At 31.8% G+C, this 13,402-nt stretch overlaps 1 protein-coding gene across 1 annotated transcript in view; it reads left to right on the top strand.

Annotated features, from left to right (window-relative positions):
* LOC117103470 (protein CASC1-like) overlaps nucleotides 1-13,118 on the top strand; it is a 49,079-nt gene extending 35,961 nt beyond the window's left edge. The window contains exons 5-6 of the mRNA XM_033244023.1: nucleotides 7,411-7,551; nucleotides 12,942-13,118. Coding sequence (XP_033099914.1) covers nucleotides 7,411-7,551; nucleotides 12,942-13,103 — 303 coding nt within the window. The 3' untranslated portion in view covers nucleotides 13,104-13,118. The remainder of the gene's footprint in view (nucleotides 1-7,410; nucleotides 7,552-12,941) is intronic.
* The last annotated feature ends 284 nt before the right edge of the window (nucleotides 13,119-13,402 follow it).

Below are 13,402 nucleotides of genomic sequence, written 5' to 3'. Positions count from 1 at the left end.
TTGTTCGAAATGGGTTCAATACAAGTTTTACAAACTGAACTGGAGGGAAAACTGAACATTGGAGCCGGTCCAGAGGGGTGTCTGTATTGTGAGATTAGACTGCAACTTACGACATACGATCATGTGAGCCAAGTTCCACAGCACGCTGTCTGAGATGTTTGTTTTGATATGGCTAACTTGTTGCCGTACAACAAGGATTGAACTTCGTATTTTCCCACGGCTGTGTACTTTTCCCACGTGCGCTACTAAATTTGGAACTTCGACTTGTGTGGTTAAAATTACTTTAAAATCGGCCTATCCAGACCGGAAAATTCCGTCGATATAGCCGAAATTCGACTTATAAAAATTCGAATTAAACAAACAATTTACGCAGTAATACATAGGAAAGAATTGAGACTTTTTCAAAAATTCGACTGACGCGAATTATCGACTTTAACAGAGTCGACTTTGGCGGACTTGATTGTATTAAAGAAACTTCCCAACATTTGATCTACATTCCAATTCTAACCACATCCCTTTGGTTCCCATACAATTTCTTCTCATTTATCAACAGGTCCTGGTCATTGAACCCTTTGGTCCCCACTATTGACATGTCAAGCCAAATGATAAATGACAAGTTCCAAAAACAAGGACCATCACTGACATCGAATCAATGTAATGATAATATATCAAATAGGGCAATTTCATTGACCTGTATGCCTGGCCAATGATTAGAAATAGCAAATTCATGAATAACCCATTACTGAATCATGGGATAAATCCCATGCTACGTCACACCTAGGCTAGGCCTAGTTTAGTACAGTAGTTACTGTGATGCGAGGGTGGTAGATTGTTTAATCAATGATATCGTGTTATTGTCTAATACATTTAAATAAAAACCGAAAGGTCCACTGATTAATCTCGGATAAGAAAGTATAATACATACTCCAAGTATCATTCCTGATGATGACATAATTAATGTCGAAATATTGAATCCCAACACGATGGCGTGTATTTCAGTACTTGGAGTATGTATTATACTTTCTTACATTTAAATAATGTGTGTAAAATTTAAGAATGCACCGCGCTCTTTGTTATGCGGTAGTATACGTAGCAGAGTGATGGCAGCAAGGCTACTGTAGGCCTAGCCTAGGGCGTAGATCGTGTACGTTCTTGATCATTGTGATGAAAACTTCAGGTGACAGACGATTGGGCCCAACCAGTGTGGACGATGGGGCCCAAGCTATTTTCAAATAAATTGTAGTCTAGTAGGCCACTGCCAACTCCCCCACTCCCGATATAGTTCCAAACTACTGTAATATGAAATACTGTATACCTAGCTAGGCCTAGGCCTACAAAATTTTTTCAAAGAAATTTGCTAAAAATATTACTGTAATTTGCCTATCAAATTACATTACCAATGTGGTCTAAAATCACTATTTTGGGCCATAAAGACTCCCCCTGAATTTTTCAACCGCCACACAAATTTGACCCAACCATATTTTCTGATTATGTCATTTATGATGACTTAATCAGAAAATATGGTTGGTTAAGTCATGTATCATGCATAGGAACGTTTGTGCCTGCGAGGCTCTGGTTGATAATTACATTTGTTGTGCTGTAGAGCAAATCAACAGGTAGGGCAGCGGGCCTACTTTACTGTATGGTACTGTACTTGATTCGAAACAGCAGTCGCTTGTAATGCAGCCATCAAAAAGTGAGGCACTCTCTCTAGTAGTATACTCGCGGCCTAGCATTAGAGCAGGTCCGATAGCCGCTGGTCCCGCATATCGTTTGTGTTTCCTTTTTGGTTAATTCAATCAGTAATACCAGGTTCTTACCACCTTTACGACTGGTTACAAATGAATATGACATAGATAAGTAAAAAATTCATTACGGAACCGTTTTTGTGAAATTTTATTGGTTTTTAAATTTGGCTATAAAAGCATTTTCAATTAGGCGAAAAAAATGATAAATCTTATGTTGACGTCCATAGCATGAGCGTAGGTTACTGTAAGTTACATTTTGAATGATTCAGCCTAATAAGCATTGGATTAAAATTGGGATGTTAATATCGGCAAATTTCAAATAATCATGTATCAGTTATAATCGTTTGGTTCCCAAACTTGTTGTTTGCTTTGAGGTTATAAAGTGGGAAACCACTCTACGTACCCTTCATTGAAAAAATTCCCTCAGAGACCAGTCTTGAACTAAGCATGTTTTATTTTATTAAATACAAAATTGACATTACAAATAATTTCAATTCACACTTAAAGGAAGTACCTATTACATAGAAATAAATGTATTTAGTTGGGCCTTGAACTCCCACATACTGTAGAACCTCATCAAATTATACAGACCATTCCACCAACTTTGAAAGGAAGAATGGTATAGCCCTAATTAAACTTTGATACACAGACCTTACAAGTTCTGATCTTGGATGATTTAGTTAAATGAATGTTAAGATATCGAATCAGCTCTAATCAGAAATTTACAATAAGCACAAGTCAGAGAGTGATTTTCAAAATACCAGAATACATTTATTAGCATTTTATTATAATTTATTTAATCACAACCTACCACATTACAATATATAGAATTAATTAGTTGGTAATTAATTAGTTGTTAAATTTGATTTTTTTAAATATTAATTTTAATGATTAGGATAATTTAATAGATTTTAAATAGGTCCTAACCATGGTTGTTTACACATAGTTACACGACAGTGGCGGCGCGGAGGCCTGCAAATGGTCGAGAGGAATTTTATTGATGTGAGCAGGATGAGAAACTAGTAATTTTTTAAATTTGGCCTAACCACCTTTAACTAGAAACCCCTTGTCACGGCCTGACACCTATCATTTTCGTAAGAAAAGTACCGTAAATCCTCAAATAGCAATGCGGTACTTAAGGAGGCCTCAGTGCGGTGCTTATTCGAGAGCGGCGTTAAATAAATATTGACATGCCCATTCCCATGTTAAATATCTCCTATCATAGGCCCTACCTCATCGTAAAGAAACGTTCATAAAGATACAGTATGCTTGTATTTTCATTGTGTTATTCATTTATTTGAACACTGTATACATTGTATTTAAAACCCTGTTTCTCAGAGTATTTCATTACACACAGAAGTACTTTCGATTGCGCTGCGGCATTTATTTCATTTGATTTGATTTCATTTATTTCGTCCAAAGAACTCAAAATAACAGAAAGGAAAAAACAACACTTAATTGGCCGGACAATATAAGTGAACTAAATCACTGTCTAGTGGTTCTCAGATGCCAATGAGAACATAAATTAAATTAGCATGAAATAGTAAAGTAAAATTTCATTAAAATATATATAAAAATATAGTACAAAATCATCAATGAAATTAGTCAACAGTTAGTAAGATAATAAAAACATTTTAAATACAGCTCTTTATGTTTTGTACCTCTAAAACTCATTTTTTTTTTTAATAATGAATTTTTTGACCAAATAGATGGAGTCTCAAAGGGTTCTCCATTGGGACCCGTCCTAGCTAACCTCTTCATGGGACACTATGAACAATCCTGGATAAAATCGTTTACTCATGCACCCGTTCTTTTTCACCGACGGTATGTTGATGATGTTCTTCGCTTATTTAATTCTGAACACGATGCCGACATTTTTTTCAATTTTTTAAATTCACAACACCAATCAATTAGATTCACCATAGAAAAGGAGTATAACAAAAAATTACCCTTTCTTGACATTCTTTTAGATAACGTGATTCATAACGCATTAATAACCTCAGTCTATCATTAAAAAAAAACGTATACAGGTTTGTTAACAAATTTCCATAGCTTTACGTCACATACATATAAATTCGGACTCCTACGCACTCTAATAGACTGTACATTCAAAATTAACAACACATGGTTGGGTCAGGGAGATGTAAACAATTTTTTTTGCATCTCCCTGTTTGGATTTTCATAACGATTTAAGAAAACTTGTACTCACTTTATTTAAAAAAAAATTGTTATCCAATTTCATTAATTAATAAAACAATACATAACTATCTGAACAGAAAACTATCGCCCACTACTTTGGATCCTCCTAAAACGCAAGCACAACCTTCTCATTTCAAGTTACCCTATACACTATATCAAACTATTGTCAACGAAAAATTAACGTTATGGTCAAAAATTATTGCTCTAACATTAAAAATACAATAAAAACTCAAATACAATATTCGAAGAAGGGTGCTTGTTGGAGGATTTACAGTAATTAAAACTTCAAGCTGTATAAAATTGGTGCATAAAGGTTTTTGTCAGCACACATCAATTTTTTTAATTTGCAGCCCTTGGTGTTTTAAGTCAAACTGCGCTTTTGGTAGTGTTCTCCTGCCCATTTTTATGTCTGTCCCTGGCTTATGATAATCAAGTACATTTAGTGCTGGTAGTATTACTGCTGAGAAAATAAGCAAATAATAAGCCCTTCAGTCCACTTCAGTGGGTAAAACAATGAATATGTGTCAGTGTAGATTATACTTGATATGTTCAGTGCACCTTGTGCAGATTTTTTAGAGTAGCTATAAATAGCTTGCATTATAATTACCAGTACTTAGGAAATAAGTGTACAGTACTTCCCAACGTTTAGAATTCTCTTGTTTAGCTTATATAGTCCTAAGAAAAAAATAATTACCGGTACTTAGGAAATAAGCGTACAGTACTTTCCAACATTTAGAATTAAATATAATTCTTGTTTAGTTCATATAATCCTGAGAAAAAAAATTTGCAAAAAACAAAGAATTTGTAACACAACTCAGAAAAGAGACAGATCAAAACTTTGAATCTTCAAAATGTCTTTTGGGAGTTTTTATTGTATTTCAAACTAATTAATGAATCCTCTCATTTCTTCTAATTAATATGTTATTTTGAAATTAAAAACACAGACCTCGTTTATGAAATTCTGCATAAATGTTTCTTAACCAAGTATGACTATTCTAATATAGTGATTTACTATGCTTCCTAAAAATAAAGAGTAGATAGTATAAAGTAAATCTTTTCTACTGGACTTTATTTCTTGACTATTTCATGTCCAATCCAGGACACATCATCAGTCCAACTGGTGTTTTGTGGCTAAATGTCATTGACCTCTGACAGTAGATGGAATGTCATAGGTGGAACATTATGAGGCACCTTCTGTTCACTTATTATTTAGCAAAAAATGACATGGTTTTTTACGTTATATTTATATTTTATATAATATATAATATCTTATATAATATATATTTTATATAATATATAATTTTTTGTATAATATATAATTTTTTATATAATATATATTTTATATAATATATAAAATATATATTATGTAAAAGAAATTATATATTATAAAAGAAATTATAAATATATAAAATATATATTATATAAAATATTATATATTATAATATAAAATATTATATATTAAATAAAAATGTTTTTATATAATATATAGTATTTTATGTAATATATGATTTTTTATATAATATATAAAATATATATTATGTAAAAGAAATTATATATTATAAAAGAAATTATATATTATAAAAGAAATAATATATTATAAAAGAAATTATAAATATATAAAATATTATATATTATATAAAATATTATATATTATATAAAAAATTATATATTAAATAAAAAATTATATAAATATATAACGAAAAAACCAATGCCTATTTTCATTGACCATTTAATGAACATTTGGCGTGTGCCAAGTTTTAAATTATTGTTTAGCAAAAGTCCTTGATTGTCTGACCATTCTTCCATGATACATATTCTTAAACTAGGCTGGGAAGTAATAGAAGGACCTTTGTCAACTGTTAAGGTAGCTGTTATTTGTCTTAGTTCTAACATAACATTGATCCACAACTACGAATACTTTACACACAGATTCCTTTAAAATGTGACATTAATCGGCATCACAATCCCTATTTAATGTTATTGACATGCGCGACACTAAAAAATGGACGGCAAAATGCTTAAAAACCACTGATTGCCTTTAATTACATCTTAATTGGTTGACAATTTTCACACCTAGCCAAGTGATATATCAGAAGCAAATCAAAACATGTTTAGCACTTTGCAAGAAAAAAAATGTAAAGTGTAAAGGAGTACAAGTAAGGGGAAAACAATTTTATATTTGTTTTTGTTTTATGTAACTCTCACTGTTAAAAATTACTAAAAAATTAAAAAAAATTAATAATTTACAAACGCAACAGTAGCCTTTATTTATTCATTTACTATGAGCAAAGAGGTATTGCCTTTGGAACAGCGCACACACAGGAGTTTTTTGCGTTTTACACTTATTATAGCCTATAAATATCAAAATGTAAAGTCATAAGAAGCACACATCTACACAATCACTCATATACACAGAATTAACTGTAGAACAATATTAAAACTACAATCCAATAAACATAAAATGTATGGAGTAACTGTAAATTTGTACACATCCATCCTACTAAAGATAGGCCTACAGTACTTACAAACATGTTTGTGTAAGGGGTCTGTACATTTCTGAAGATGTTGGCAGTTGGGAACGATCCTTAACAAAGTAAAAGCAAAATTCAAGTACTTGTACTACAAGTATTGAACAATAATAAAAATAAACATATTAAACATAATAAACATTTGTTAATTGTATTGTTATTTTATGCTTTGTTGACAAAATATAATTTTGTTGGTGTAGCATACAGTTTTATCGATTCTTATATGAAAGTTAAAGATGATGCTGTTTTTTTAATAGAATGTCATTTGTCGGCCTACTGCTGCTGCAATTTACTTTGGGATGGGGTTTGGGATGGGTAGACATGTGCAAATATTTATTGATATATTATTAATCATTCAGAATTGGTCTCTGACCTGGATTAGCACACTTTAAAAAAAAAATGTGTGTGGTCAGTCTGGCAAGAATTTTAGGACCATGGGACACAACACACATTGGATGACACAGGAGTACGTCAGTAAAGCATTACGATACCGTACTTATTATTGTATTAAACAAGAAGTATTTTCTATAAAAAAAAAAACCCCCGCCGCAACATCTTTAAATCATACGATTGGTTTGTATTTACAAACTTAATAAAATGACGCAGGGGTGGCGCCATGATTTGCCCGATGTGTATAAGAGACAGGTCCCCGACAGGGGGGGGGGGCGATGCCACGACAAGGGGTCAGATTTCCCTGACGAATGCAAAGTAGGCATGGTCGAGCTTCGAAAAAAAGGTTGAGAAAGTGGTCCAGGGGGTGAAGCCCCCGAAAATTTAGACAATTTAGGGGTTTCAAAGGCTTATTTAATCAATTTATGAGTCTACAAATATGTAGATAATACATATCATTTCTGCTAATGTTTGACGTAAATAGCCTCTTTGATCCTCTCTCAACCATTTTCCATTAATATACCAGTATAATTTTTTTATTTCAGTGGGATCGTTACGTGCTATGTAATGGTAGTCCTGACCCTACCGTGCCAAGTGAAATAAACACGTACATCAACCTGTGGAAGGAGGATAAAGATCGCAATGATATTGATTGTGTCCTGAAGGAAAGCAAGTTAACTCTATCTGTATGTATCCCATAAGTAAAATACAATCACGAAAACACTAACATTTGAGAAAAAAAATGTTTTAGTCCTAAGTGTTCAATTGATAATTTAGATTGAGCTGCATTCTTATTGATGGATGTCAAACATGAAACTATTTTGAGAGCTCTGTCTTGTGATTAAAGCTCTCACCACACTATTATGTTTGAAACACAAAAATTGGCAGTGTGTATTTGCACAACTCAATTTAGTGATAAGGCCTTTTAATGAGATTGTTTATGGTATTGCTGTATTGGCCTGAGAATCTGCTCACTTCCTCATTCCTTCCCCATGTAAAAGGTAGTTTGTAATGCACCGGCCAGACTAGACTGCACAAATGGGTGCTACCTATTTAAAATCTTAACAATCAGAGTCCGATTGTTTAGGGTCACAGCCAACACTTTCATCACGGCGGACTATCAAGCGTTACGGAGAATGCATGAAGCGTTGATTGCCATGGCACTTAAAGGTACCTAGGGAGGACACTGCTAGCACCTAGAATTCAATTCACTTCATTTCTGTGGAGCTACAAAAAAGGAATTACAAATCGAGCAACATATACATCTTAACAATATACATAATTATGTACACTTTAATGTTAAATTTAAATTTCATAATCTTTAGTATTTATATAGCGCTTTGTTGTCCCTGGGTCCGCATGCTTAAGTGTTGCAGCCATATTGGCGCAGTAGCAGGCAACCCCACCAGGTACTCATTTATACTCCTGGGTGGAGAGAAGCAGTGTAGATAAAGTGCTTAGCTCAAGGACACAAGTGAAATGCACAGCAAGGGATTGAAACCCCAACCTTGAGGTCTGTGATAACTTATGGAAAAATTGACACAAATTCGATAAAAGCATCCAAAAAGATCAAATAGTTCCATATTAATTTCCAATGATAATTTACTCAGATTAAAATAAATTGGTTTTTACTGATTATTAGACCATTATACATACACAAAAATTAAATCGATTATGCAGCAGCAGCGATTTCCATTCAGTTTCGGAACCTTGTTGTTGAGGGTTTGTACTACATGCTGACCATTCATGGCTGGCTATGCTTTAGTTACCCCAGTTTGCACTGTTGACAGGTTGTGAAGTATATACATAGAATGAGAATAAGAACATTAATATTTTTACATACGTTTGTTGGCAAGGATATTTTGTTCTCATTCTGATTTTCATTGAGAAATGCAAGTAAGTTTAAATCCAAACTAAAAAATGAATCTATTTTTAGCTGAACAGAGACAGTTACCATTGAGGTTAAATACAATATACAGTAGTAGCAAAGCTAGAGATGTGGAAGAATATAAAGGGGAATAATTTATAAGCAATAATTGGGGCACCAAGCCAATGCCAGAGAATCCTGCAATAACAGTGACGCAGCATATTAGTCTAATGTAGTTCAAGCTTAATAATAATAATGAAATACTAATATATTGTGCTTGGGACTGTCAACTGTTATGCTTGGGGTTTGAATACATTGTCTGAGCCATAAGTAGGGAAATGGTTCATTTCGTTGACTACGATTTTTCGTTGAGTTATTTTCATTCGACTGGTTCGTAAAATAGACTTCATTAACAATGAAAATTAACGTAAACCAGAGTGTGTTAATGAGCCTTAAGTTATCCATGTGATCAAAACAAACATAGTCGATTGGTCAGTTTAGCAACAACATTTGCGTTAATAAAATTTTGATTAAATTTCAGGAAATAAAATTTATAATATTTACCTACATGAAGTCAAAAAATAATTGTAGGCTAACAGAATACAAAAACTGGGTGGAAAAATTTTTACAAAAATACAGCTATTAGATATGGTTTCTTAAATATACTTGTATTAGTAGAAATAAATAGAAATATGTAAAGTATCACCACCTTATATTCACTATTGCCTACTACTAAACATCCTACACAAAAAGGAAAGTTTACCTATAAAAAAACAAAAGTTTGGAATTCTTTAATAGAGGAAGCAAATATTCAAAGAGTTTCGAGAAAATTGTGTTTACTTTGCATAATTAGTAGGAACAATATAGTGCACAGAGCTCTTGTTTTTACAATCAATGCATAAAGTAGATTTTATAAAACAGAGAATGAATTACCATATTATTCAATAAACAACCCACCCACCTTGAATAAATGCCCCCTTGAATGTCGCCTCATCTAGAGCCTCTTGTAATAAACGCCTCGGGCCATTTATTTTTTCGTGGAATAAACACCCCCTAAATAAATGTAAATATAATTACTGTAATGGAAGCAACATCATTCCCAACGCCTGCTATTAATTACTCTAATTAAATTTTTTCTAACCTGGTTGTGATCAATAAGTCTCTAAATTTGGTAATTTTGTTTTTGTAGTTCACATTTACAGTGAAATTAAGGGGCATGTATTTGAGTGTGTGTGTTCATTTACACAGAAAAAATGTGTCCCTCATGTAAAATCCCACTAAAAAACCCTTCTCAACAATAAACGGACTGGGGTGTTTATTCGGATAGATACAGTATTTGATCTTAAAAATATTCACTTTCAATTTATTCAGTATTAAAACATAGTAAACGACAGGTGACAGTACTGTTCTGTTGTTGCCTGCTAAAGAAACATTGTTAATATTAAGTACTTACAATTGTCATTTTGAATGTGGAAAGTTTAGTAGAGTACAATACTGTACAAGAAAAATATAATGCTCTAAGCAAATTCATCATTTTCTGTAAAATTCATTTAGGAGTTGAATGATAGATGGAATAGCCAACCTTCTTGTTTTTAGCCCGAGTGCCCAGCTTGTAACTTGTTATATAATAAGATAGGGGAAAGTGTCTATATCTCTTTCACATTTTGTTGCAACTGAATAAACTCTGAAAAGAACATCATTGGTAATATTATATTTGTTATCCAAGATAACTCTCTTTTAATTATTAATGCATTTGTGGTTTTATTATTAATATTATTATTATTATTGTTATTATTGTTATTTATTTATTTTTGTTATTGTTATTATTATTATTATTAAAACCAGGAAACTTTTCTCACCCAAAGGGTGCTATTCTACGAAAAGGCCATGTTGCCATTGCTAAAAATTAAAATAAAATTAAGAATGCAGAACAAAAGATTTCAAATGAAAAAGCATTACAGTCTTAACATATGATTATGCCTAATGTTTAAGTAACAAACTATACAGGCAAAAATAGTCTTTAATCATAAGTCATGAATTATTGAGAGAAACCTACAGAATGTTAAATCTCATTTGCTATCATTCATAATCGATAATTTCTTATGGAGCCTTAATATAGTATTTGCATTTGTTTAATGGTTTTTCTTTTTAAAGCACATATTACATTTGTCGGAAAACAAGATTTGCATGCTTCACTTTAATAATTAGTCATGTCTCAACTTAATAAATTTGAATTGCACATAAAAAAAAGGTACAGATGACCTGCGACTTAGTTGCATTAATTATTAATGTTGCGAATGATGTGATTATAATTGTATTTGGATTGTATTTGGACTTGTAACATACTGGTAATATGAATAATCAAATAATAAAAACATGGTGACAAAAGGAAGCAACATAATCATCATCATGATGTTATTTCGAATGGAACTCAAAGCATATCTTCATTTCAGCTAATTTCAACAATAAATGTAATTCTTATGCAAAATGAAGTAGGCTGCATTCGGTCTTGACATCATATCATTAACTATGTATTTTCTCTGATATTAGCGATTAATACTTAATTTGATAGTACAAAATTTGCATGGTAATGGCTGGTTTAATAACAAAATACTTGGTGCATCATTGTATAACCAATTGGGTTTAACAAAGGTCAAGACAAAATGAATAAGGTAGTATGGTATGAGGCATGGTTAATATGAAATGGCCCGTTTTTTATATATGAATTGCATTAAAAAAAAAAAAAAAGTAGCAATTCATTCAATAAGTATAGCATAATCATAAAATATATTATATAATTATTCACTTGGCAGATATAGACTCATTAAATCCTTTTCATTTTGCTGGCATCTGCTTGTTTAATACTACAGTAGTATCTGCCGTGTAGCCTGAAAATTTCACATTGATTTTTGTGCGTGCATTAATGCAAGTTTATAATTAGGTTTGTTAATTGCTATGGAAATCTGCATTCAATATCTTGATGAACTTAACACCTAATTTTCATAGTATTATGTCAGTAATGTATGGTAGTAATTAAAAAAAACCAATGGCACAACCATGGCTTTACCAGAAATGGTTACTTTGTTTCATTTATACCTGCTACTGTTAGGTATTTGAATAATGGATGGGTATTGAATACCGTATGTACTGTAGTGTAAAAATATTAAAGGTGGGTACTGATACTATGCTTTGAATGATTGATGAAATGTTATATAAAATATTCTTTGTTTTATGTGAATACATAAATTTGACTTGAATTGTCTTTGTCCGTTCAATAGAACAAAAACAATTAGAAATCACCTGTTTGTAGGCATAACATTGAAATATTTAAATATATTTTAATACATATACTTTAAATATAATACATGGTTAAATATGATTAAATTGAAATATTTAAGTAAATGAAGTTTATTCTTTAAAATTACATTGTGAAATTTGCATTGTATACCCTTATGGCCTATGTGGTGGATGTGCAGTAAGCATAAAATTTAACATTTAAAAAACTACAGTATTACGGGGGTTAGATTTGTAGCATGAGGAAACAAGCCACTAATTTGAAGGGGCACAGAAACCAGGTCAGTTGGCTGGTATCCATAGCGGTGTCAGTACAACACAGTACACACTAAACTTTCATATCAAATTATACTTCTATGCTATATTCACTGGAAGCATAGTCATTTTGTTTAAAGTTTGATTTAGATTCAACACATAAAGATAGTTCCTAGACACTTTAAATCCACGTAATTGTGAAATCAATGAAATCCATTAGGCTCATTATTTTTTGTAGGTTTCTTAAGAGTATATTCATTTTTGTCAATAAATAAGAAATTGACATATTTTCTTTATTAGGATTCAAAATCAATAGAAAATTACATGTTATAAAGCCATATTGTTATTTGCACATTGATATCAACCTTGTTAAAAAACACATTACAATTTTAGACTTTAACCTTCTAATATAAGCCTTTAGTTTAACAGATTTCATTTTGCCAGTTTCTGATAATTTTAGTCACTATTTGACAAGTCGAATGGCTGAGCGGTTAAAATAAAAACCTACATCTAGTAGAAAAAAGGAATAGATAAAAAATAATACAATTAATAATTATTAAGTACACAGTAAAATAATAATAAAAAAACGATGAGGATATAGTAAAATGAAATTATTTCTAATGTTTTTAAATTACCATGAGATATTTTTCATTTTTCTAGTTGATTGAAGAAGTTGTGCAACACATGAAAAGCTTAGCAGGTGACCAACTCCCTGATACCACCGAAAAGTACTTGAAAGAGACTATTGCAGACTTAGAGGCGTTACTGATTCAGAAAATGGACCAGGCCAGTCTACTTTTGCTGAAGGTTAGATTATATTAACTGATTCCTCTCTATATTCTCCACACCAATTTTGCTTGCTTTTCAATTTTCAGATATTAAATATATAATTATTAATATCTGTCGATTCTAAAAAATATATTGCTATATACTTGTGTATCCTATAAAATAATTAATTGCTAAGGTAGAGAGAAAGCAAGGTCGGGGGTTCGAAACTCTGGCTGTGCAAATCGCTTGTGTCCTTGGGCAAGGCACTTTATCTACGGTTGCCTCTCTCCACCCAGGAGTACAAGTGGGTAACTGGTAGGTTCCAACACAACCTGCGCTGATTACTAGCTGCA

Source organism: Anneissia japonica, unplaced genomic scaffold, assembly GCF_011630105.1.
Source record: "Anneissia japonica isolate Jap-2015-1 unplaced genomic scaffold, ASM1163010v1 scaffold287969_len279043_cov187, whole genome shotgun sequence".
NCBI classification, from domain to species: domain Eukaryota; kingdom Metazoa; phylum Echinodermata; class Crinoidea; order Comatulida; family Comatulidae; genus Anneissia; species Anneissia japonica.
Note: the sequence above shows the minus strand (reverse complement) of the source record. Positions and strands in the feature narration are given on the sequence as shown.